The 27,481-nt window shown below is 42.9% G+C and overlaps 3 protein-coding genes across 10 annotated transcripts in view; all 3 read right to left on the bottom strand.

Annotated features, from left to right (window-relative positions):
• The window catches only part of LOC1279080 (pseudouridylate synthase RPUSD2), a 209,481-nt gene that overhangs the window by 52,565 nt on the left and 129,435 nt on the right, over positions 1 to 27,481 (bottom strand). The window lies entirely within an intron of this gene.
• Positions 6,278 to 7,243, bottom strand: LOC1279079 (uncharacterized). Its single transcript, XM_318749.3, has 2 exons — positions 7,084 to 7,243; positions 6,278 to 6,990 (listed from the first exon to the last, which is right to left on the bottom strand). The coding sequence occupies exons 1-2, from the start codon at positions 7,126 to 7,128 to the stop codon at positions 6,331 to 6,333; spliced, it is 705 nt and encodes a 234-aa protein (XP_318749.3). The 5' UTR covers positions 7,129 to 7,243; the 3' UTR covers positions 6,278 to 6,330.
• On the bottom strand, positions 8,622 to 9,548 carry LOC3292028 (uncharacterized). Its single transcript, XM_553502.4, has 2 exons — positions 9,425 to 9,548; positions 8,622 to 9,362 (listed from the first exon to the last, which is right to left on the bottom strand). The coding sequence occupies exons 1-2, from the start codon at positions 9,467 to 9,469 to the stop codon at positions 8,703 to 8,705; spliced, it is 705 nt and encodes a 234-aa protein (XP_553502.3). The 5' UTR covers positions 9,470 to 9,548; the 3' UTR covers positions 8,622 to 8,702.

Genomic DNA, 27,481 nt, shown 5'->3' with positions numbered 1-27,481 from the left:
CGGTATGCGACCCTAGTGCGATCGTGATTGCATCTGACAGCAGCCTATCTTCCATATCAATAAATGATTCTGACTGCTGCTTGTACGATAAGCTCTACGTACTATCCATCCGACCTTCCCAGGAAACAGGGTGCTGTTGGAAATCCAGAGTATCCTGCAAGATAATTATTCACGAGTCATAATACCTGTACAGTGCTAACGAATGAATTACATTTCCATACCGGCGACCTTCAATGGCAGCAAACTGTTTGTCGTAATTATTTTAAATATTTAAACCTTCTAGCATAATATATTAAGCGACTAGCCTGGTCTGCGTGTCTCTCTTTTCCCCCATTCAATCAACAGTCACCATTCGCTTGAGGGCGAAAGTAACATTTCGTTCTGCGTGCCATGATGGTAGCGTATTGAGTAATTTTTGCATCGTTTATCTGGCTTGCCTGCCTGTCCAAATGACAGTTGGTTGATGGACACGCGATCGCGCTGCGTGACAGAAGTTTCAGTCTATTCAGATTAACCATCGATATGGCGACTGCATTGGTTGTGTTACACCTTACGGAATGGGGTATGAGACAAGAACACATCTGCAACACCGACAAAAAGGCAAGACAAAGAGAGAAAATAACTAAACCATCGAACAAAACAACGAACAAAAACACTCGTAGGCATTAATTGCTGTCAAGCCGCAGATCCTCCACCGGGTGAGTGTTTTGTTCTTAACTTGAACGAGCTCCAAGAAGCGATTGGAAAGGGAACCAAATGACAGAGCAACGTGCGTTCATACACCAGGAAATGTGTCCATGACCTAGCGAAACATTATACGATGGTACACTGTAGAAATACTGTCTATTCTGTTCAATACATCATCAACTTTATCAATGGAGTGTTTGCACAGCGAGACGCTAGTGGTGTGTTCTCTTGGCAAGTAAACGTTACCCGGGCCCATTGGGATGCTTCACTAGTTCAAGGGCTCCAGTGCAGCACAAGAGCCAGCCAACCGGGCCAACTATTCAAGTAAAAGTAGCGTAGTTTCAGTAAAAGTTTAAAAAGTGGCACTGCTTGATTGATGATTCCACAGGTGGTGCTCGACTGATTGTGCTCAACGAATCACTTATTGAGCAGATTACGCTGAGGTGATTGATTGAATACTATCATTCATTACACATGATTATTGCAAATGTTTCGCTGGTGCCATAATTACAGTTTACATATGAGAAAGCACACACAAAAAAAACTGCTAACACTGAACAGTAACGTTATTAAAAACAGAGGATAAAAAGATATGCATAAATCTTTCCACACGCAACTAACATAAGCTGAAATGTAAGCGCAAAAAGGCAAATCAATCAAATATTATATCCCATTTATGAAACCATATCCATCCAGTTAACGTTTGTTTTTTTTTCGTTTATTCAATCAATAACCATAGCAATTGCCATTAACATTATCGTTAGTATCAACGTGTGTGCTAAATAATTACCTACCCATAGTAGGTGTATTGAACTTTAATCTACTGAATGCTATTCACCGTGGCAAGATGTTACTCGATACCGCGAAAATTACGTCCAAAACAACAATCGGAAAATTAAAGGTAAGCAATCAAACAACATACCCTGCCTGCACTTTAATAAGCGCAAATAGATTTTCGTAAACGCGTTGGGCGTAAGGTTAGGGGCTCGCATTGATCTGATGCGCACTTCCGTCCAATATTTCAATCTTTATTATTTCTCACTTCATTACTCCCTTACCCGGGAGCATGATTCCCCACTTCGCCGGAAACAGCTGAAATCGAGCAAATTGTTTTCATCCAGCTGGTGAAGTCGGTTTATAACTAATCTTTACCGGGTCGTTGCAACAACCTCTGCCGAATGAAAGCAAGCACTTATTTCAATTCGAGCAAAATAACTAGAACGGAAGCATTTGAAATACGATCTGAATGGCTCGCAGGAATAATAGTGAAAGAAACCGCTGCCACCATACGAACAATCTGTTGGGGCCCGTGGAGCAATCGTTCACCTTCATGGTACCCTCAGCGGAACAACAAGCTGCGGGGTCGTTTTGACTGTTGCCAAAAGGCACCAAACACCACAGCAAGATAAATGAAATTATCAGCATAATTATGCAACAGCTTCGAAGCTTCCAAACAACAGATGTTCGTTATCTGAGTGTAATTGTTGTAATTAATTTCTGCGCTTTGCCTCGTTATTATCTTTTGCTTGCTTTCTGCTTCTGGTTCTCAAAGCGCGTTCTGCTTTGTTTTTGCTGTATTGTAATGTTTTATTAAAAAATACTTTTGTACACGGATTGTCATTTGGGTAGCTTGTATGATATTTGAAACAATCACACTATTGACGTAATAAATGAACCAACAGTGGCTCGACTACGGCTATGAAAGGCTGTATGGATTGTGAACTTCCATGTTTACTCGGTACTGTACTTTGTTTTGAATTTTCTGATTCAGGTTCATTCCAAGAATATTTCAGTTGAAACAATCTTCCATCTCATCCCATTGTTCATACCCAATCATTCAGATGCAGCATAAAGGCATCAATATGCCTGAAAGTTATTGACGACGTTAAGCCAAGTGAAATATCTCCTCCTAACAACAACAATGAATCAGGCATGAATACATACAATCCTTTACAATAGGATTAGGCTTAATAACACCAAACCGTTCTGTCTATGAGCCATGCTTGAAGCATAACATCTGTTGTAGATTTGATATTTGCAGTACCATTCAACAGAAGCCTATCCACTGCTGGTTACATATACAATTCCATGCTAGTCATAAAATTAGCCCAACGGGGGAAAGCTATGCTGTTGAATTCTAGGAACGATATCCCGTCAATCGAGTCATATTTTCGTATTACCTCTTCTAGTGAAGCACTCTCACACACCTGAACAACTCAGTACCTCCCAGTACATACGATGCGATTATTTACGAAAACATAACGCTTAGATCTGCTTAAAGATGCTAACCATTGAGTGACTATGGAAACCGGAAATAGTTCATAGGTCGTATATTGATTTTGAACGCAAATTAAATAAAATATATTGTTTGGAAATCGACTGTACATCAAATGTTTTAACATACTTGCTGTTTGTATCCATGTTATCGTTTATATATTAATACCAACACAACTATATGTATATATATTTTTAAATATTACATTAAATACTTTTGTTGTCTTCTTACTTTCAATAATCACATAACGTGGTTGAAGAACTAAAAATCCAAAATAAAAACATCTTCCAAACCTCGTTAAAAGCCTTTGACCGGTGAATGTTTACCGTCTCATATCTCGCATAAAGGTCAAACCAGTACAATTTACTTAAGTCACGCTTCGACCAGCATGTCCCATTCCAGCCGGCGATACAACGCAGCGAAACGGTGATATGATGACAGTGCCGTCGAAATAAATTGTTTCCACCAAAGATCAGAAGTCAATTGCCTGCTAGAATTAAACGATCTTTCTTGCTCCTCCGAGTCACGTCGGTGCCATTAAACAAATTTCAACCAGTTGGAACCACTTGTGACCTGGTGATACAACATTTGTCCTTCGATAAATCATGCGCTTCGCCGATGTGTGTCGCATTGATTGGCAATAGGAAGAATTCTCATATGAAAGCCGTAGCAATGCAATAAAGTGTAGTAGAGTTGTAATAAACATGGCTCTAATAATCCTAGGCATTATAGTGAGCGGTCTATCTCTAGCGGTCATTTCCAATATGTTATGATTTACGAGCAGCGAATTGTTTAAAGCGTTTTAAAATTATAAAACTTTCAAATATAAATTTACAAATTCCTTCTCCACCGTTGCTGATCTTGAACAACCAATTTATTTGCTGACCACAATTGCTACCATGATCGGCATCATCATTAAAGCAAGCAATGGGATTAATTTTAAAGCAGTTTGAACTCGACATGTTCAGCTGCATGCACAGCGACAAGCTTAAGTGCAATAGCGATAAAATTACTTCCATATATCGATGTACTTATGCAAAATTATCAGCTTAAATCAATAAATAACTCCGGCGAGCAAACAATAACATGCACCACCCATCCGGAGTCGATAAATTATGGTATCAGTTTGATTGGCCACAGCATCGCGGTGCCATCTGTGGCGTAAATACCAAACGAAAAGTTCTGTACCCCGAGTGATTGCAAAAACGGCACAAACAACTACGTAGAATTTAAATCTGTAATATTGTTTCCTTATTGTGCGTACAAGGGTTAAGTGGTGTGAAGTACAAGCTATGGTAATGTTAGGATGAAATATAGTAACTAATAATTTAAATGCAAATGTCCTACCCTTACTTTGCTACCTAGCATCATAAAGTTTTACATTGGCATTATGTGGATATGGATGCACAGTCGCCTGCAATTGACTATCATCATTATCACAACAACATTGCATTCATCTTTGTTTTTTGAGTTGTAATGTAACCCAGTGTCCTAGAAAGCTTTGAGAAAGCAACGATCAATCCCGACATTACAGGGAAAATAGCACATCCAAACAGGTCAAGAGATCACATTCTAAGTGCTCCCACTCAGCACAGCTACACACAGACTGGAGCGAGCGCGGTATAGAGGGGTTAAGTGCAATGTCATCAGTTATGCTAATGGTCGCGCTCCTTCGTTAGGTTTTACGAGGGGGATGGCTACTGATCTTTACGTTTTGTTTTCTCATTTTCCTTCCAAGCCAGACGTGGTGGTGCGGTTTCCTGTTTGGTCATCGTACTGGATTATAACGAGAATGAGGGCGTGTTTTTTTCTTCAAATAAAGCACACAACAGCAAAACTCAACAGCTATTAAATATTATGGACAGAATGGATAGCACCAGTACAGGACAGTTATAATTTTACTCTATTATTAGACACACTTTGGTGTTTATTTAAAGTTTTTTTTCCATATACTGTTGTATTCAATAGCGCGCAAAAGCCAGTTTACTTAACGTTGACATTAAATTTACAACATTTCAATTAGTTTAACGATCAAACATCATTTGCGTCAAAACAACATGCAAACAACATCTGTACTGCACAACCACACGCAAATAAGTTGAAGCAAAAGCCATACGCACACATTTGTCGCGAGGATTGCGTTGCGTCCAACTGCTGTCAAGAAAACCTTGCCTAGCAATCTGACGGATACAATGTTGAGGATGGTCCAGCAAACGTGGAGAAAGGTCCCTGGTTCACAGGCCGATGCGTTCCGAGCGCGACGCCGACGAAATGAAATTTTGTTTATTATCTAATAAATAACTTCTCACCAACAGTTGGATGCTGCACGCGAGACGGACAATCTACCTCCCCGACCACTCCCGATCCTCCTCATGTTTGCAACACGAGCAAAATCCATAAATGCGAGGAAGCAAGCATTTCGCCATCAGACAGCCAGACAAATTTTGTCCGACAGCTAGACGATCAGCCGGTCTCGTTCGGGAATAGCTACTAGCGGACATACCGGATTTTCCCGTACCGGAGTGTCATTGAGAGTGAGACCGAAACCCGCTGCTTATGACGCGTATGATAGCGCCACCATCGCGTCAAGCCGCCGTCGTTGTCTGTCGCCGCCATGCCGAGGGAGGGAATTTGCTTCCCAGCTGGGCGGAAGTGGAAGCGTGGCGAATTTTCTCACTTCCTGCCACACGCGTTGAAGCGCACCGATATGCCCACACACGAACACGCTACCGTCAAACTAACGTCTGCACACACCCACACACACACATACATATACGCTTGCTTGCATACGCTTACGGTTGGTTTAGTTTTTCATTCATCCGCTAAAATTTACGGACTCGATGATGTGCACGCTATGTATGTTCCAAAACTGTCACCAGCCGCTCCACTCCGGTAGAAAGTGATTGAGTGAGCGTCTTACGCTTGACCTTTTGAATGGTAGCAAATGGTCAATTGGCAGGGGTGCAATAATGCGCATGCTAGTGGCATGCTAGTGGCGGATTGTATAAAAACCTTGAGGCACCTTAAAATCGAAATCAATCAAGAAAACGGGGAAAACGCACTAAGAAATTGTTATGCCGTGCCAAAACCGATAACCATGCATTTTCCAACAGCTTTTGCGCTTCTTACAAGCATTATAAACAAACATCAATAAATGATCCGTGCGTAAGCAACAAATTGAAAGATAACGGCTTAATGATTTGATGACATGGCAAGTGTCAAGCTGAATGTTTAAGGAATGATTTGTGAATGATTTTGCAATGGTTTTGTTGATAAACAGCATTCTTTCTCGTGACTCAATCGATTCTTTATACATATATTTTAATGATTGTGTATTGCTATTCTTACTCTTCCCGTTACAACATGTCTTACTGCGAGCAGAAGAACAGCGTGTCGCGGATGACACGGCCGTAGTTGTTGAAACGCTCCACACCGCGATCGACGCAGGTCACGATCTCAGGCAGCAGGTTATCATCCAGATCGAAAATAGCCTGCAGAGTGCGCTCCAAGTTGGGCTGAGTGATTCTGGTGAAGTAATCGTACTTGTCCTGAATCTGAGCTCCCACAATAGCCGAGATCTGCTCAGTGTAGTCAATCGCGTTCCAGTCAATGAATCCGCGGACGACAATGTTCTGCAGCTCCGTCGATTGAACCTGAGCGGCCTCCAGAGCAGCATGAACGTCGGCGGTACGCGAGGTGATCTGAATGTTAGCGCGGCTGGCGCAACGCGACAGAGCCTGTCCGACTCCTTCGATTTCGATAGCCCAGTTGGCGGTGGCTACATTAACACAGGTAGCAGGAGCGGACGACTCTCCGACGAACGCTTCCGTATCCTCACGGATCTGTTCGACCTCCTCCAGGGCTTCGTTCATGCGGCCAATCAACTGACGGTTCAGCTCAACCAGCTGGTCGCTCATCGAGAAGCGAACATTGTCGAAAGTACCCTCCATCAGCTGATGGATGGCTTCCGCCTGGTACTGGATCTCCAGCAGATACTCCACGAACTCATCTTGGCTTTGAGCAAGCGACTACACGAAACGAAACAATCAAGAAAGCAAAACCAATCACCAATCGATGCAATAGGAACAAAATAAAACCACCCTTCTTAATGGTACACTCACTTGACCGGCCAGGGCCAGCAGCAAACAAACGAACAAACTCTTCATGGTCACTGATTTACTTATTTCCGCGAATCGGTTCCACCTCGGAGAGCGACTGCTTTCAAACTAATCCCAAACCTCGTAGCACAATGCAGTTTAAAGGGTGTTACCGCTGACCGGATATCGTTTGAAACTGACCGATACGATCGTCCGGCGTCTTATCGCCGGCGCACCACCAATTGTGGAGCATTTTACAAATTCTAGAGACCCACCAATTTGTGTGCCCTTAATTTAATCACATCATCTACTGCTCCGCTTGTCACTGCCCTCCGCGCGTTCCCACTCGAACGAACTCAACTAAAGCTAGGCTAACCTTTATCGCCAACTTCGATTCGGAACAGCCTCATTCCTTCAAGTCCTTCCGATCAGCACCATAATCGTGGCGAGCACCGGGCGCTGATTAGGAAATGGTTTGCCCCTTCGCATGGGTAGGTGGACCGCTTGTCTAATCATTTCAGCATTATTGGCAGATAGTACCAGAAACACACACACTTCGGACCGCCGGGTACAGAGAGCACGGTGCTGATAAAACAAGCAATATAGGGTGGTATTAAGATAATTACGCTTTATCGGCAAAACGACTAATGACGAGACAATTTTCGTTGCCCCGTGGCTATATATCGAAGCAGAGCGTGTCAAACTCTAACCATCTCGTTCCAACTCTTCAATGACAGCTATATACCAAGGAAGCATTTTTTCTGTTTCTAAAATCACAAGATGTAATATTGCGTCAATGGTACGATAACCTTCCGGAAAAAAGAGAGGAAAAAAGAAGCTTATGTAATGAACCGCATTAATCCTGACTCAGTGGAATACTTCCTTAATTCTTCGCTATGATGTTGTGACCACATGGGAAATAGTCGAACCCCGTCCAAAGGGGACAGAAGGCGTGGGCGATCTAGAAAATTAAACTCACGATTCGATCAGAGATCAGGGCTGAGCGAAGGTTGGTCGAATCGAGGACAGCGTAATTTAAGGGAATTGAAATCACGAAAATACGACCCACTCTCACACACGCTTCCACTGAATATCGGTGGTAAGGTCACCAGCACAGGGTCTACAGAGAAAAATATTTCAGGCAAATTCCAGGATGTGCTTAAACTGCAAATCATGCAACAATTTGTATGGCAGGAAATATGGATCAAAAGTGGAAAACATTACCGTGTGCGTCAAGCCGAGTGAATGGAAACGCCACGTCAGTTTTGCACGAGTGGTGGGCAGATTTTTTACTGATAAGTCGTTGTCAACAGTTTTACAACTTCCTCTTTACGCAATTGATAAGACATTTCAATAAAAACGTGTAACAGTTTTGACTGATTTGGAATTTCTCTTTCAATAATGAGAGCGAAAAGAAATTTACCAAACATTCTTACCAATGGAATAATCGTAGATATCATTTAGAGCACAGATGTAGTTGTAAATAGGCGAAAAGATTCAATTAACACGTTCTTTGCCCATAATATACTGCGTGATATCATATCATTAACGAGTCAGTACAGTTATGTTATTCAACAAATATTTTTTTAGCAGCGATTACAGTAAGACAGATTATTAAACAAAAAATACTCCGCACCATGCAATTATTGCGAGCAGAAGAACAGCGTGTCGCGGATGACACGGCCGTAGTTGTTGAAACGCTCCACACCGCGATTGACACAGGTCACGATCTCAGGCAGCAGGTTATCATCCAGATCGAAAATGCCCTGCAGAACGCGCTCCAAGTTGGGCTGAGTGATTCTCTGGAAATAGTCGTACTTGTCCTGAATCTGAGCTCCCACAATTTCCGAAATACGCTCCGTGTAGTCAATTGCGTTCCAGTCAATGAATCCGCGGACGACAATGTTCTGCAGCTCCGTCGATTGAACCTGAGCGGCCTCCAGAGCAGCATGAACATCGGCGGTACGCGAGGTGATCTGAATGTTGGCGCGACTTGCGCAACGCGACAGAGCCTGTCCGACTCCTTCGATTTCGACAGCCCAGTTAGCGACGGCTACGTCGACACAGGAAGCAGGAGCGGACGACTCTCCGACGAACGCTTCCGTATCCTCACGGATCTGTTCGACCTCCTCCAGGGCTTCGTTCATGCGTCCAATCAACTGACGGTTCAGCTCAACCAGTTCATCACTCATCGAGAAGCGAACATTGTCGAACGTACCCTCCATCAGCTGATGGACCGATTCAGCCTGGCTTTGGATCTCCAGCAGATACTCCACGAACTCATCTTGGCTTTGAGCGAGAGACTGAAGATGAAATGTTGTTAACTCACATCCTTTCCACAGTTCACCTTTACTAAACGCATTACCTGCCCTGCCAGCGCCAGCAGCAAACAAACGAACAGGCTCTTCATTTTGTACAGATTTTTTGTTGGTTTCAAACAATTGTCAGCTAGTCGTACGCGCACTCACCGCAAAACTACTGACTCGGTTAACGTGCGTTAATCAATTTATCGGTTCTCATTCGGATAGATTTTCAAACGCGCTTCGTTATCATCCGATTATGCTTCTGCTTGCCATTCAAAAACTTTTGCTGTTTTATTGCACCGTCCGAGGGTCAAGATTATAACGCACCACCCAAAAACATTTGAACAACAGATAAGGCGTGTGTTGTGTTTACGTTTAAAATATTGCGTGTGTGTGCGCCATTTAGTAGGCAACCCACCAGTATTTATCATATTACTAAATTGACTGCAATTCGTAACGTGCTACCGTGGATAAGGAATGGCCTCGCGGGGCAGATTAGTTAAAACCTTGCGTACGTATCTCGTTACGGCAGCTGGCGTATTAGCAGGTGGTCAGGAAATGTAAGGCATCGTTCAGTAATCTTATCACCCACAATTCGGTACTGCCTATACAGAGAAGTTTAATTTATCATCTGATGTTGCAATATTTAATCATTCCCTGGACAATTGATTAATTGATTGATTTTCTTACGATCATTGCAGGTCCTGGGAACGTTCGGCTTGGGAGACATCGTATTTCAACTGGCAGATTGACCGGTATGTCTTCGGGCTTCGGTGAAAGTTGTGTTACTTTAAATAACCTTCCTACACTCACGGGTAAGTCGCACGGCATGAGCGTTAAGCATGCTTGGTAAAACTCTCACGGATACCAGTTTCTCTCCGGGCTGCTGAAGGATGCCACTTGCGTAAGCGTATTACATCATGAAAGCAACGCATAACCTTGACACTGGGAAGGTGATTGCAGGGGCAAACCACCACCGCAACCGGTCTTTAACAGTGCATTTTCACTACCCGCTACGGGACGATCGCTGAATGTGACACCGTAAACGTGTTAATCGGTGTTTTGCAGTTAACACGATTGTATTCAGCGTTATTAGTGGACACAAAGACGGAATCTGCACGTATGCCGGACGGGCGGCTACTAAGCGCTTCAAGCGCACGGTTAGCCATTTTCCAATGTGTGTGTGTGTGAATATATGTGTGAGAGTATGTCTGGCCATCTCTTCCATGCTTGACATGCATTTATTCACGGCTACTGCATACTATTTGCATTCATTAAGCTCCTGTCCCCACCCGGTTCGTCCGTCTCCAGCGCCGTCGGTGGCCAAAATATTTCTGTCAAAGGAGGCGCGCACGGGCAAGGGAAACAAGAAACCATCCCAGGAGTGCGGGGGGGGGGGGTGGGTGGGAGGGGGCACACGGAACCCTCGAATACGTGTGTATGCAGATTGGTTTGCATGCGAATCATTCACTAAATGTCCATAGCCATAGCATCGCTGCCAAGCTCGCCAAAAAAAAAAAGTAACCTAAAAGATGAAAGATGCAGATCAAGATACACTTTATAGGGGTAATTAAAATTTAATAGGTTCGTGCCACATTTTTATTCGCTAATAATAGACCCCGTTTCGGTAGATTTGTACGGAAATGCACTTGAAGGTAGTGGAAATGTTTGAAGTTTAATATTAAACTGACTGCACTTATACTCGTAGGGTATTGTACCGTTCTGCATATGACACATGTGATATTTCCGACAAAATGATGTAATTTTTTGCCTTTTGCCATAGCACAACACCATGCGTTGTTGTCTTTAGTAGTATTATGTTTTTATTATATTTTAAATAATGCCATTAGCATAATTATTTCACTTTGAGCTCACCACTCACTTTATGCTCGATCGCTGTCCAGCGCGTTCATCGGATTCTCCCCCTTACGTTGCCGGCTGGAGAGCGCATTCCGAAACAAATTTGATTTTTGTTTTATATGCTAATTTTGGATGCGCAAGGGCGCGAAGAATGTGCCCGATGATAGTCAAGTGCCTTCCGTTTTCAACACCCATCCGAAGCTGCGCGGGATAAACTGGGCGCGAATAGATTGATGCATGTTGTGTACGGATTAAGGAGTATAGCCGAAATGTAATTAATAAAAAAATACATATTTTTTTCTCTCTCTCTCTCTCTCTCTCTCTCTCTCTCTCTCTCTCTCTCTCTCTCTCTCTCTCTCTTACTCTCTATCTCCTGCTTTCCATGGCCTTTCTCCCGAGTCACGAAGCGATCCAGCAACAGCCGAGGGGATTCTAACGATGTGCTGTGGGACAGTTTTACGAGTTCCAACTGACGGGTGTAATGATTATGATCGTCGTAGCAATCAACGAACGGATTGAACGGCGACAAGCAGCGTTAACAACGCTGGGGGAAACGCGCTGGTCCGCCCGTTTGGTCGATTGATGAAGCCATTACAAGGTTGTACATCATGTCTTTTAGCAACTGCACTGGATGGGCGGGCGAAGGGAAAGCAGCCAACCAAATTGACTGTGTCGATAGTATAATAACTGTGTTAACGTATCTCATAGACACAGCATCAAGTAGTTAGCAGCTTAAGTAACTACCAAATTTCATGTTCTATTTGCAAACAAATAGAAGATGATTGGAAAATTTATGATTTTACTATTAAGACAAAATGATGCAAACTCTATTTCTATTTCTAGCATTGATATCTATGCCACACATCTTTTGCTCCTAAGAAGTAGCTTACCCAGCTGTTCACTTTACATAACTACAGTGATTGCATTCCTTCTCCGGTTCCGCACTACTAGCGCACCGATTCCTGTGTCCCATTCGCCGAAAACAAGAATTCAAAGGATAGCGTAAACCACCGGGAAAAAGGGATTAGCTAGACTTTATTCTCATTGTGCCATCCAGGGCTCGCTATGTTCGCTAACTCCTGCACAAACTTTCCGTTTGACGCCTAAACCGTACCGCCGTGTGAGTTGCCGTTCCGATCCGTTGTTGATGAAAGGATCAACGCCCTGAGGGGTTTGCGGGAAAACTCACACGTTTACTACACGATCGCCGTAGCGAGTTGTGCTGTGCACGTTACACACGCACATACACACGCTGTGATGTACCGACCCAGCCCAGGACTAAGGTATTCGAGGCAGCGGAATGCGAGTTTCTGCCCGTGTGCTGCCGAATGCGAAATAGCTCGTGATGCCTTAAGTATGCGGTTCATCGTGATGAGAAACGCCACACATATAAGCGATGGGGTAGTGAAATTTTTCACATAACATCACCGAAAAGTGATGCTTGGTACAACGGCAAACAACGGCATAGTGAAGGAGCCACACAGCCGCCAGCACTATTCGACCGACCGACCGACTCAACTTTGCAGCAAAGCGGCACGGATAACAAATCACGGGCATAACTTTTAGCAGCAGGTTATATGATGGAAGACATTCTCTGCCCAACACTGGCGTGAGTCTTCCTCTGTTATGGACGAGTTGACAAAAAGCATAGGACACCGCATCACACTTCCGAAATATTGCCGTAAAATATACTGAAATGTCGTCCATTACAAGTAAAAAACTGTATGGAAAAGGGACCTTTCCATCTAAAAATCGCCAAACAAATGTTTATTTGTGAGTTTCATAGCACTCATGTAACTAATGTTAACAAAAACTCTAATAGTAAATCCTGCACGAAACATAGAGAATAGCTTTAGTTGATTCAAAGAGTAACACAGGCTTGTAAAATATTTTTTGGAAGTAAATTTTATCAGTATCGCTTAACAATTACACTAACATTTTTGAGGTAGTGTCGTTACTGTTTTGCATTAAGAATGCTCTTTGAATTGTATATTATTTAGTGTTCACCCCTCAAAACATACACTAAGTTAGCCAACGCAAAACGACCACGCGTCAATGAAAATGTCCTCGTCGTTTAATCGTTGCCTCGGTGCGTTTGGGCGTTTTCTTTTTCCAACTGACCGCTCGCCATAACCACAATCTTCAACAATACCGAAATCAGATAGATGCGGGCACACCACTGCACGAAAGCAACATGAGTATGAAAAGAATAAATATAAAAAGCAGCATCGAAAATTTATCCAGCCGACTGATTCACTACCGTGCCAGAATGGAAATCGCCACCGGCAATACTTATCATTACTGTCACATACAGAAAAACAGTTGTTTTTTGCGCTTCGTTCTTTTTAAAGTGAGCTTCGAGCAAATATTCTCTCAATCGAAAAAAATAAACAAGAATATACAAATAATGTGTCTGCCGATCTGTGCAAATCAAATCAACCCAATCAATTGAATCGTCCACCAATCGCGTACGGCTGTGCGGTACACGCTGTGTATGGTAAATCAATAAACTGAGCTCTCCATCTTTTATCGTGAACAAATTGATGCTTAATGCTTATTGTGTTTCTCAGTAAACAATGATAAACTTACTTTGACGGATTACAAGAAGTGTAAGATTGGTTGGTTTGAAGCAAGCAGATTTGAACAATTACCTGTAAAAGAAATAAATAAAAAATCAATGAAAATCATGCTTTATGAGGAATACAATACAGCAAGTAAAACTAGTTAAACTATTAAATTATCGCACTAAAATTTCTTAAATAATTCCGTTTTACAAAAACACATTTCAGTAAAACACATTTCACAAAGTATGAACCATTCATGACGATGGACTGAAAAAGTTAAATATTACGGCAATGTAACATTTGCCATTTGTAATCGATTTTATTAAAGCAAACAATAGCTTACCGCTATGGTAGTATTGTATTCACAGTTTAAGATTTTTACATTACTATTAGGACCCACTAGAAGCAGATTTCACGATATGCTTAGTAATTGTATGTGAGAAAGCTCATTGTTTCTGTTTCGAAACTCATTCATATGTTCCCAAATAAAAGGTCAACACGAATTCAATTGAACGTCGTACTCATCCACTGAAAGCTATTAGGGTCATTCCGGCACCCTGGTGCACGGGAAAACATTGTCATAGCAAGGGTTGCATTTGCATCGGTTGTACAGTCCACACTCACACACAGACACATACTCTCTATATGTGCTTATCTGTATGTTTAGTTGTTTGTTTGTATAATTTATCAATTTATGCGCATTAAAGGCCAAAGCTCATGGGTTTCCCTTCAGCAGCCTTTGCAACACAATGCTAGTTAAAGGCGTTAGACGACTACACCAAACGAGGACTATGGCTACAGCGCACCAAGGATAGGAATACGCGAGGATGGCAACGTAGTTTTGGGGAGCAATATTCAAAGCTGCTCTACCCCGTACATCCTAACAACCAACTGGACTGAGCGCATCCTATTGGGCGTCCGGCCACGAGGCAAGTCCCTGTGCACGTCTGCCCAACGCGCGTAGGCACAGCGGCGGTGTTGAGGGTTGGGATGTGGTCAAAATGAATATTTAATAGCATTTCGAAGCGGTCCGGATAAGTGTTAGCCGGTTGAATGGACCACCAGCGCGAACTAGCTTTCCCTTCGTTCGCCGGAGCGCTTACGCGAGCCAATCATAATCCGTTGGAAAAACATTCTCGTTCCGAAGCGATCCTTTGCGACGGCTCTTCCATTGTATTTACAAAAGAGTTGATTTTTAGCACAGCAATAAAGATCCCTCGATAGAATCACTTCACTATCGGATTAAGCAAGAGTATCAACATTTTGCGTTCGATCACATTTCACATTCAGTTATATTTGTGTTTTCTTTTGTCTATTTTAGCTCCACTACGCCAGTCTGCAGTCACTAATACCAATTGACAAATAATCGATTAAAAGTTAATCGATGAGGTTGAAAGTTTTGTAGAATTTCAATAGTTATGTGTTTTAAATATTTACTTTATACTTATATATTAACTACTTGAATGAACAATTTTACGCAAATAAAAAATCACGAGCAAAGTTATTATAATTAAAAAAAAACATCTACAATGGTCCAACGTAAAATGATTGAAGAGAAGATAGATAGCTCAAAAAAGATTGTTTGATGATCTCTCAAAAACTTATACGCTAAATCCTTCATTGACAGAGAAATTTATTACAATCACGAGCTACGTGCACATGAGCATATCAAACGCAACAAGACAAGCGTTCTCGTAAAAACACCTTTATGAGAAGAAAGCAGAATGAAACAAAAACTGAGTGAAAGTAAAAATAATTTATTGTTTCCGAGCCATACATAACTTCGCCCAAGCTTGAGCTAAGGGCAAACACATTTACTGTATATGACATAGGCATAGCAAACTTCGAAATTTCCCCACAGTCAGCAATTTTAGTGAAGCGTTGAGACCGTTCGTGCGATGTACTACCATCTTGCCCAGACTATCTGTGCTATCCCGCAAGGAAGGAAGGAAACGGGCAAATTCGCAGTCGATATGAATGCTATCGGCCTGCGAATTCAACAACACATCCCCACACGCATTCACTCGACACAGATCGTATACGCGTATGCGAAGGAAAGTTCGCGGAAGTTTAATTTCCTCTCATAACATCCCCTGGTACTTCCGCCCGGAACGCCGACGTTCCTTTCAAAGTAAGACCCCCCTGCTATTGAAAGATTATTGTAGGTTCTACTCCCACCTACCGTCGTGTGCTCATTTATCGGATGGTTTATCGAAACTATCGATGTGTGCTAATTAGCTCGCTTAGAACGGGACACCAATGGATAGCACCACTATCCGTGGGAATGGATAGCTGAAAATCTAAATTCCATAACAGCATTGCCGTAAGACCATTCCGTGACCCCTTCCCTGCTAATGCTCTCGTTTGTTTGTTGTTTGAGCACTGTTATGCTTCCAAACGCATCAACCCATGTTTCCCGCTGAAAGCAACATCAGCAATAGTAATTAGTGCGACAAACATGAACGATGTGATGCTATATTAGGCTTCTGGTGATTGGACTAACGCGCGCGCTGGTGGTGTGACAACCACGTTTTAATCACTAAATACCGTAAGTGATACATTTGAGTTAAGAGTTAGACTGGAGTAGATTACCCTTCGTAGGTCGCTTGAAACGCGGCGTACTTCTTACTACTCATCAAATTTGTTGCATATTACAGTGCCGTACACAAAAATATTCTTTTTACAAATGAATTTGAATCACAGAATGAATTCTAAAATCTTGTGCAGTGTCTCATTTTATGTAGCAGTGTTGACGGATTGGGAGTAGGCATTCGCATTAGTTACGTCGCATTTTGAGGAAAGTAGAGTCACATGACCATTCATAGAATATTCGAGTACTGATGACCTTTTAGATACGACTATGTAGACCTTATAGGAACGAAAAAGTGTCCCAAGACAAGGCGTAAGTCGAAAATGTTGTATGTCGAATATCTGATATCGTGTATTTTATTTAAAACAATGTTCGATAAATTTTACTCCGAAAGTCATTAACACAATATAAATATACTTGATGGAGTAGTTGGGGAATCTTTAAAAATGTGTACTTAACGGTTATTAGTAAGAAATTACAAAAAATCAATTCAATTTACATCAATTCATTCTAAATGACAATATTTAAGTGTCGTAACTCGAGAGGAGCGTATCTCGAGGGTCGCCGGTGCATGAATATTAATTGTGTGTGCTTTTGTTTTGAACTGAATAATAAACACATGTTACTTTAAGCACTTGTCGATAATATACGACATACACTTTAGGGCAGATTAGGCACAAATTATCTTTAAAAATATATAATTAATTGCTAGATCTAGAATTGTAATTGTGTGATTCCTTAATGAGAAAATTACCTATGGTTAGAGCTAAATTATCATTTAAAATGTTTGTGGTGAAAAGTCAAGCTATACAAAAGACGTAATTCTGGTAAAACACCATCTACGTGGTGCTGCACCAAAGAAGAAGAAAAACCAGATGAAAGCTATGAATGTGCTATTTGTTCCAAACTGTGCTAACAACATAAATCCAAATCACGTCATTTGCGACCGAGCTTGAGCGATAATTAAAAGTAAATCAAGCAATTATACTGCCACGGGCAAGAACACGCCTTTGAAACTTTGCCCCGGCCGCACCGAAAACACACTGCGGGATTATTAATCAATTATCGTCTGACGATCGGTTACGGTTTGTGTGTCGGTGTGCAAATTTTCACAACCCAATCAACCCCGAAGAGTGAAACTGTGCTCTGATCTGCCCGCCCGACAGCCCTCCTCACCGGAAAAACCTACAAAAGCGCAAGCGGTAGCAGATTTTTCACGATTCACGGAACGCCCAACTCATCTCCCGCCGCACCGTATAACGTAACACGCAGCGGAACGGGTCGTGAAACGAAGCGTCAAACATTCGGTGTGGGCCACGCCGTTGCCTTTGGCTCCGGCTAGCGTTAAATGAGTATAAACAATCCACCGGGGGATAATTTAAATCCGTTTCGTTGCCCCCGAAACCCGGGGCAACCTACGACGACAGTGCAGCACTTGCCAAATGCTGTGGCACGGCTGTACGCCGCAGCTCGGTTTAATAAAACGTTTGCTGCGTACGCGATTTACATTTTGCGTTGAAACATGGATAATGAATCATGAGTAAGCCATTCATTACGAGGGAATCTTGAAGATACTGTACATAGCTGTTTTACATAAGCAACACGAAATGGGTTAGAAGATGGAGCTGCGAGGTTGTCGATTGGTAGATTAATCTCGACAGTCACACATTAATTAGCTGATTGGTTGAATTAATATTGTTTGACAAAAATGTAAACCATGGAGATCTTCGCTGTAGGCATACATACTTTGCTAATCTACAAATATGAAGCCCACACGTACAACTGTTGAAGCGTAAATGAGATGCTGCATCATATTCGTTTGCGTCACACTTCAGGGAAATTCATGAACGTATCGTTTGCATCGTATCGTTTGCTCTGTAATGGGATGGGATCCGAAGCCCTCCGAGGGATAACATAGGCTCTCCCATCCAACTCCTATTCCGACACGTCCTCGTCGTGCAGAGTGGTAACATGTGCCTCCATATATCCTAGCTTGGGTACACGGGCTAGATCCAACCCCTTGGGCGGATGGTGGCATATGGCGAACCAGGAGGGGGGTGGGTATCCCGGGAAACTGGGTGCCTGAACGTCGGGGGGGCAACCCGACGCAAAATAAAACGGCCACGTGGGCGCAGGGCCAGTCACCCAGTCTCACGTAACAACTGACTACAGAAAGCATCAGAAGGATACGAAACGGACTTAACGATACCGACCCAACGCAATGCCCCCGGACAACGATAAAAATGGGCTCATGGAACGTACGCACTCTTAGCAAAGCCGGAGCCTTGAAACAACTTGATGACGCCCTAGCCACACTGAGCATGGACCTCGTAGCTCTACAAGAGATTCGGTGGCTAGGGAACGGTGTGCACAACAGGCGTGGTAAGCAATGCTACGACATTTACTACAGCTGCCACGACCGCCACCACGTGCTCGGAACGGGTTTCGCCGTAGGTCCCCGGCTGAAATCCGTAATCATAGATTTCAAGGCTATAAGCGATAGGCTATGCACCCTGCGCATGCGAGGCAAATTTTTTAATATAAGCCTCATAAACGTTCACGCCCCTACCGAAGATAAAGAGGAAGAGGAGAAGGACCTTTTTTACGGCCGCCTCGCTAGAACTATAGATGCGTGCCCCAGGCATGACCTCAAAATCATCCTGGGGGACTTCAACGCAAAAGTCGGTAGGGAGCCAATGTACCGCCAATACACTGGCTGTCACAGTCTGCATGAGCACAGTAACGATAATGGTAGTAGATTGGTCCAGTTCGCCGCAGCGAACAATCTGGTTGTAGGAAGTACCAAATTTGCGCGGAGGGACATCCACAAAATGACGTGGGCGCACCCGGATGGCGAATCCTTCAACCAGATCGACCACGTGTTAATAAGCCGCCGACGACAGTCGAGCCTGTTAAACGTCAGAACTTATCGAGGAGCCAATATCGATTCTGATCACTACTTGGTTGGCTTAGTGATACGTTGTAGAATCGCCCGCCCCCGCGCCAATGGGGGCGGAGAAAACACGCAGCCTCGGCTCAACACGGACTCTCTAAGGGACATTACTGTCCAACAGGAATTCAAAGCCGCTTTAGACGAGTCTCTACTACCAGAAAACAGATATGAAACTACGAGCGAGAGGTGGAACGCTCTAAAAACAAAAATAATAAACTGTGCAAGAAATATACTCCCACCACGTCGTGGCAACACCAAATCTGGCTGGTTCGACGATGAATGCAGACTAGTGACCGAACGTAAGAATACTGCATACCGAGCAATGCAGCAACGGCATAGAACGCGGGCATGCGCAGAGGAATATTCACGGCTCAGACGCGAAGAGAAACGAGTTCACCGCTCCAAGAAGCATGCTTTGGAAGAGCAAAATATGCGGGAACTCGAGCAAACCAGAGAGGCGTACGGACCGACACGAAAGTTTTACCAAGCGATAGCAGGTCACCGAAACAACGTTGTACCTAAGGTAACCTGCTGTCGCAACAAGGATGGAGATCTGGTCAGTAACCAGCCAGAGGTCCTCTCGCGGTGGGCTCAGTACTTTGATGAATTACTCAATGACCAGTTTAGCGAACAGCTAGAAGCGCCACTAGCAGATAATGTCATGCTACTGCCACCTAGCATAGAAGAAACACGAAAGGCTATCCGTCGGCTGAAAAATAACAAGGCACCCGGAACCGACGGAATTGCAGCCGAACTGGTCAAGAATGGAGGTGCACGACTAGAAAACGAGATTCATCAAATTGTTACTGAGGTGTGGGATAGCGAATCGATGCCTTGTGATTGGAATCTCGGCATCATCTACCCCATATACAAGAAGGGAGACAGGTTGGACTGCAACAACTACAGGGGTATTACGGTGTTGAATACTGCCTATAAAATATTCTCCCTGATCCTTCAGGATCGCCTTGTCCCGCACGTCGAAGAGATAGTAGGAAACTATCAAAGAGGATTCCGAAACGGAAAATCAACCACTGATCAGATCTTCACCATGCGGCAGATCTTGGAGAAGATGGCTGAATACAGAAACGACACATACCATCTCTTCATAGATTTCAAAGCCGCATACGATAGCATAGCCAGGGTAAAACTATACGACGCTATGAGCTCATTTGGAATCCCGGCCAAACTGATAAGGCTAGTTAGAATGACTATGACCAACGTCACATGCCAGGTGAGGGTGGATGGAAAACTCTCAGGACCTTTTGCTACCACCAAGGGTCTGCGCCAGGGGGACGGGCTTGCCTGTCTCCTATTCAACTTGGCGCTAGAGAGGGCCATCCGCGACTCGAGGGTGGAGACTACGGGAACCATCTTCTATAAGTCAACCCAGATCCTGGCATACGCTGATGATATAGACATCATTGGTCTGCGGCTCTCCTATGTAGCAGAAGCCTACCAAGGGATTGAGCAGGCGGCAGAGAACCTCGGATTGCAGATAAACGAGGCAAAGACCAAACTGATGGTGGCAACATCAGCGGACCTACCAATAAATAACCCAAATCTACGTAGGCGTGATGTACAGATAGGTGAACGCACTTTTGAAGTCGTCCCAGAATTCACCTATCTTGGGTCAAAGGTCAGCAACGACAACAGTATGGAAGTTGAGTTGCGCGCAAGGATGCTGGCTGCCAACCGGTCATTCTACAGCCTGAAAAAGCAGTTCACCTCAAAGAACCTGTCGCGACGGACGAAGCTGGGACTATATAGTACCTATATAGTACCAGTACTCACATACGCCTCTGAGACATGGACACTGTCCAAATCTGACGAAGCCCTCTTAGCCGCGTTCGAGAGGAAGATGCTCAGAAGGATACTTGGCCCCGTATGTGTGGAAGGACAATGGAGGAGCCGCTATAATGACGAGCTATACGAGATGTACGGCGACCTCACTGTCGTACAGCGTATTAAGCTCGCCAGGCTCCGGTGGGCTGGCCATGTTGTACGCATGGAAACGGACGACCCAGCCCGTAAAGTCTTTTTAGGCCGTCCACAAGGACAGAGGAGGCGTGGTAGGCCCAAATTGAGGTGGCAAGATGGCGTGGAGGCGTCCGCCATTAAGGCCGGGATAACGGACTGGCAGACGAAGGCGCGAGACCGTGAGCGGTTTCGGACACTCCTGAGGCAGGCCAAGACCGCAAAGCGGTTGTAGCGCCGGATAAGTAAGTAAGTAATCGTTTGCATCGAATTTTCATTCATAGATGATCTAACTCGCAACTACATCAACATCCAAAATATCAACAAAACCGAACTGATTTCACACTCAGCAAACAGGCTTAAAAACATGGAACGGTAGGCGTGTTTTGATTTTCTTCTATTAGCAAACGAGTGGTGGCTGTCAAAGCAATGCTTTATTAATGCTTAAAGCTATGATTTATTTTCTACTGCCAGCTCTCTGGAAGCAACCGTAATCGATTTATTGGACAGGAAAGGAAAATGTTCACACGAAGAAGAAAAATGCCGAAAGATAACCCATGCACACACACACTCACAAACATTTTTCCCACCTCATATGCTGCCGGTGTATCCACTACCCCCTGAGGGAAAACCGCAACCGACTGAGATTAACAACTCTATTATTCAAACGAAGACCTTTGCCACGGCTGCCGACCCACATGGCAGTGAAAAGATCTCTCCCGTGAGTCTACTAATAGTGCATGGCAGGAAAATATTCTGCCAAACCGCTGGTGACACTGACGGCATTAGGCAGAGGAGAGCCGTAGGAGGAGCGGGTCGAAGAGCAAAAGTGTGACCCAACGAATCGGCTAAAGCGAAGGGAGTGTCTATCCATCAATTAATGGTTAACCTTATTGAGTGTCTACAACGAAGAGAGATTTTCCTGCGTCGACTTAAACCCCCCTCTGCAGCGATGACGGAAGCAAAGGTGGCGCACGTGAGTGGGAGGGTAGTAAATTCCCATTAAGTGGCACGTTTATTATAACCGTCTTCACAAACTTTTAGGACGCTAGCTAATGGCCACATCAAACAATATTTATCCGTAACCCTTTCAAAATGGAATGAATTTCAAGAGAAAATAATATTAAAAACATGGACAGAAATCTAAAATAAATAATAAATTACCTAAATAACATGAAGTGCACAATAATCTCACCACATAAAGAAAGCATGTTTTGAATTCAGGCAGTTTGATGAAATAACGGCCGTTTTAAAACAAGCCGATGCCGTCACATTTTACTAACGAACGCATTTTCTGCGTCATCATCTTGACCGGTTTAAATTGAACGTCTCAAACGAGCAGTGCTTTGAAGGTGCAGTGAATCTCATTGCATAAATAATTATAGCGTTTCTGTTGGAAACGGGTTTCCGGGCCACACATGCTACACCATCCCCGATGGCGCAGATGCATACAGATGGTTGTCAAATGGCGTCAAATCTGGCAGCACAATTACGGTCATGTGATGCTGTAAATATTCGTCAAGATGTCCATTATTATGAAGCAATTGAGAAATAAAAGCTGCTAGGATCTTAAAAGATATAAGGCGTACAATGTAATAATATTCAATTCAACACAATTCACTACCTTTTAAATCATTGAAACTCAACAAGCAAATAAATCGACAGCTTAGGTATTGTACATAGACATCTTTTCCATTGAAATAATGGCAAAATCATTCTCCTCTAACATAATACCTCCTAATAGATTGCCTTCTGTAGTCGTTTGTCGCCATAGAAAAGCATTCAGCATAACTTCGAAAATCATTCAAGTGCAAGAACAACAATGCTCATTTACAAAGACAACCATTCTAAGATCGTAATAAATGTATTCGAGTGTACACATTTCTGACAATCGCTCCATTTGCAGTGAATTTAACATTTCACTGCACAAATTGTTTGCTTTTGACCCGCTCGGTGTTTAGCAAACTGCTTCACTTATCACACAATCCCGGCTCCCCTACTCACACCAGACGACCTATAAATCAGGCAGGGAAAAAATATTTGCACTACACTTTCTGCTGCTGTTTCACCTAATTTCCATTTTTGACTGTCACCGTACAACGACTTCTGCACGACATGGACTAACATCGACACCGCCAGTCGCAGCAGCAGCAGCAGTAGGAACGGAACGCAGAAAGCGCACATTTCTATTATGAGAATCCAGATACTTCCCCTTCCACGACCCTATCCCAACGCCAACACCCGCTTATGGAATTGAATTCAATGTCTCATTTCATTTGGTGGAGGGAAAATGAATACCACCCCTCCCTTTCAGATTGATTTATTTTTAAACCACTCAATATTCCTGGGACAGCGAGTTCAACATACCCCCGGACCGGCGTGTCATCGTTGACGGTCGAATCTCTGCAGCGCGGTTGTGAATGTGGTGGGCTGACAAAAGTTAAGTTTAAAAAAAGGTCCACTCCCATCGTTACAATGTGCATACCGTTGTGAATATGTGGTACTCCGGGTGGCGATTCGGTAGAGCGACAAAACACAGAGAGAGAGAGAGCGAAAGAAAGATCATGAGTCCAGCAACTGGGTGATTTCATTCACCAGGATCGAATTGCAATTTACAGCATATTTCGCGCGGACAATTAATCATTTCCAAGTGTCATCGGGTTGGTTCTGGTTCCTATTTTCTTTGCACTTTTTTGTTGGTACATTTTACTTTCACCTAACAGCCCACTTGTCGTCGCTGCAAACGATTCTCGTTCTGCCGGTGGTAGACAATACAACGCAGTAGCGTCATCATGCACCGCAACAATGCCGCCCACAAACCGCTTAAAACTCATCTCGACATACGGCTTTTTCGCTGCCTGCGCGCCCCATTAGTACAGATTGTGGTGTTCTTTTTTTCACGGTTACTGTTTCACATGAAATATTTTTTTGTTATTATTATTTTTTACTTTCGCTGAAAATTGTTTTACGTTACTTGAACAACCGTTCACTGAGTAGGACAAAGTGCTTTGCATATGTTAAATGATTTATCTTTCTCGCTTCCGTTCCGTTTCATACGTACCTCAACGACAACAGAACTAAAAAGGAAAATGATAAATTCAATCTACACTTTGAAATTATTGTTTTCCGAAGCGAAATCATCGCCATCTACATTTCATCGTGACGGCAAACGCATTAAACAACTTTGTCGCTCTGTTGCTTCCAAAAGAAAACAATTAAATCAATAACTCAACCAACCGTGCTACCATTCGCACAGCAATATACCCGTTCCGTGTAGAGTTATAAATCGTTTAAATTTTTAAATTAATTTAAATTTAATATGCAACTCAAAATGAGAAATGGTCAAAACACGTAATGGTAGAATTAAATTTGGAAATGCTGTATGTTTCTCTGTACGTTACTCGATACGTGAAGAATAAAGAAACATTTTAAGACAAATTGAAGCATATGATGGTTGGATATCTTACTTTTAAAGTATACGTTTTTGATATGACGTCTAATCTAGACTTCATATTTGAATCTAATAAGTTTGTATACTTAGGACTATTTTTGTTTCATAACACTTAACAAAATCAAATGAATTGTTCTTTATTTACAGCAATATTTATGAATCTCTTCACAACAGACAAAGGCACATTTAAAAGCAGATGGTTCCGAGGCACTTACAAACAATGATAAAATCAGCATTAACATTTAATGTTTACCAACACACTTTATAAATGTAGGGCCGAGCAGATTGTTTTATTTAAAGCAGTGCCACCCAAGCCATACCATGACACCATCACAGCCTCAATGACTGTAAATCAACGTACACAACGCCACCAGAGCCTTCAGTCGGAAGCGAAAAGCTTTTTATTTACATTTCTACTTATCTGTCACGTGAATAATCTGTCAGCAATAAATATACGCTACCGTGGAATAGAAGAGAACTGGCGGTGAGTACAAAGACGATCAGTGTCCGGTTAATATTATCAACAGTATTGAAGGTAGCTGTCACAAATATGATAGCACTTTTTTTTTAATTTAGAATATACAAAGTAGAGAGCTATTAAACTAAGACAAATGTTATTGTAAGCAACCAATTTCAGCATTTTAGATTGTAAAAGAGGATTTGTTTGCTAAAAAAAACTTCGAAAATAACTTATACTTTTCAAGCTTAAATAATGGTTAGCGTTTTTCCAATGACAGCCAAAATGACAACATCCGGCTTGCGTTCGCATGTAATTATCACGAAAATCGTGCGACAGCGCATACCACCAATCCGTATGATTTGAACGTGCAGCGTGGTATGAATTATTATCGTATACATGTGACAACCAAATTGACACTACTCCATGGCCATGGTTCACATTGTTGGGCTTTTCAAAAGAGAGAGAGAGAAAGAGAGAAAAAGGGTCAAAAAAGGTAGTAAAACTTTTATCACTCCCCAGAGGGAACGTGGGAAGCTCCGAACCAATATTAGGCACAAACGTCTGACTTGTGCTTGCAGATGCCTTGTTCATATATTAGACGGAAAGTGAAATGTGGCGCAACACACGCACAGCTTGTGTGCTGTGTATTGGGAATCCGTGCGGGACACCCAAATAAAATTGCGTCATAAATGGTGGCAAAAGCAGAGACCTATATCCTTCGCCATACGAACCCCTAAAAGTTATAAGGGCGCACACAAAGAGCGCACAATCAGAACGGTAGTACAGCTTTCACACTTTGCCGTACAGTAGTAGTAGTACCGTTACAACACTGCTGCTGATAAATATATCAACAGAATTCATCCACCGTGCCAGGTGCTGAAGTGGACAGCCACGACGGAACAAATGCAATTTTACCGAAAACAGGAAAATTATCTCGCCGAATACCAACTCCCCCGACCAGCTTGCCAGCAGCTGGATGTGCCGAAATGTAAACACATTCAAAATATTTATGAGTAAAGCGTCGCACCGATGTCCTGACGAGGTAGATCATGAAAATTCATGCCAAAAGATTGTAGCTGTAGAGCACTTTTACCATTTTGTTTGTATTTTGCATAGCGTCCCTTTTAGTTTTGTGTCTCCCGAGAGAGTTTTTGAAAAGTTTTTAAAACATTTAATGTGCTTGCGAATAAAAAACACCTTAATTTGACACTACATTACATTACATTACAATCGATCAGCCTTTTTGGTAACGTGCAATAAAAGTATGTTTAATGTCAGCATTTCGGTTGTTTTACCGTAGAACTTTGCATTCGTGAAACCTTGTTGGATTCCTATCAACCAAGAGAAGATAACGACTAGAATAAAAAAAAACTCCCCTCCAACCTCCTCGTTCAAACAAATGCCACTCGAAAGCGGAATTAGTTAAATTTGAATTTTAAATGAAAAAACACTTGAAACGCCCTCTTTGCACAGAACATTATGTCGCTTTTCTTATACCGAAGTCTTTGGCAAAGTCGAACGACATATCCGCTTTATCCACAGTTCTTTCGAACAAAACAAAAAAGGACAACTACGGCGGAGGCGAGGTACAGTAATTGTCAATTTACAGCGTTACCTAATCGCTTTCCTGCCGATTTGTGCTCACGCCCCGCTTGTTAGCTCAATCATCTCTTTGTGCGGCATCTGGGTGCTCCTTCTGGTGTAATATTGTTTTTTTTTTTCTTCGGATTACACCCCACCCTGCCTATTGGAATTTTGTGTATTTTCAAGCCAATTTTATCACGGACGCAAGATGCCTGACCTGATAATCCAACCGGCGGATAAGGCGACGGCGGCGGCTTCTGCTCGCGGTATCGAATGATCACCATTGGAACCCATCGCGTTCACCGCGGCAGCCCCATCGCAGTCGGCAGTCAATTTGAAATCCAACGCTTGTTTGCCTCAATATAGGCGGATATGAAATTAATGGTAGAAAGCCACAGTTACGAAGGTCAAATTTAATCTCCATGAAACGATAATTTCGTTAACGAACAAAACCGTTCCAGTAACAAGCCAATTTTCCGCATGATTAGCAATCGAAATTTACTTTCACAGGTGATTGAAAATTTTACAATTCGAGTTCTATCGAGCAGCTATCTAGCATCCTTGAGAAAAGTCAACTTTTACAAGAAAGGTTGATGTGGCTTTTCTCTGTGGTTGATTAACTTTTACCGTTCTGGAAACGAACGGATAGGGGCGTGTAAACGAAACTTACGCTCACCGCAAGG

Source organism: Anopheles gambiae, chromosome 3 (genome assembly GCF_943734735.2).
Source record: "Anopheles gambiae chromosome 3, idAnoGambNW_F1_1, whole genome shotgun sequence".
NCBI lineage: Eukaryota > Metazoa > Arthropoda > Insecta > Diptera > Culicidae > Anopheles > Anopheles gambiae.
The sequence above is the reverse complement of the archived record's forward strand: the minus strand, read 5'-3'. Positions and strand labels throughout refer to the sequence as shown.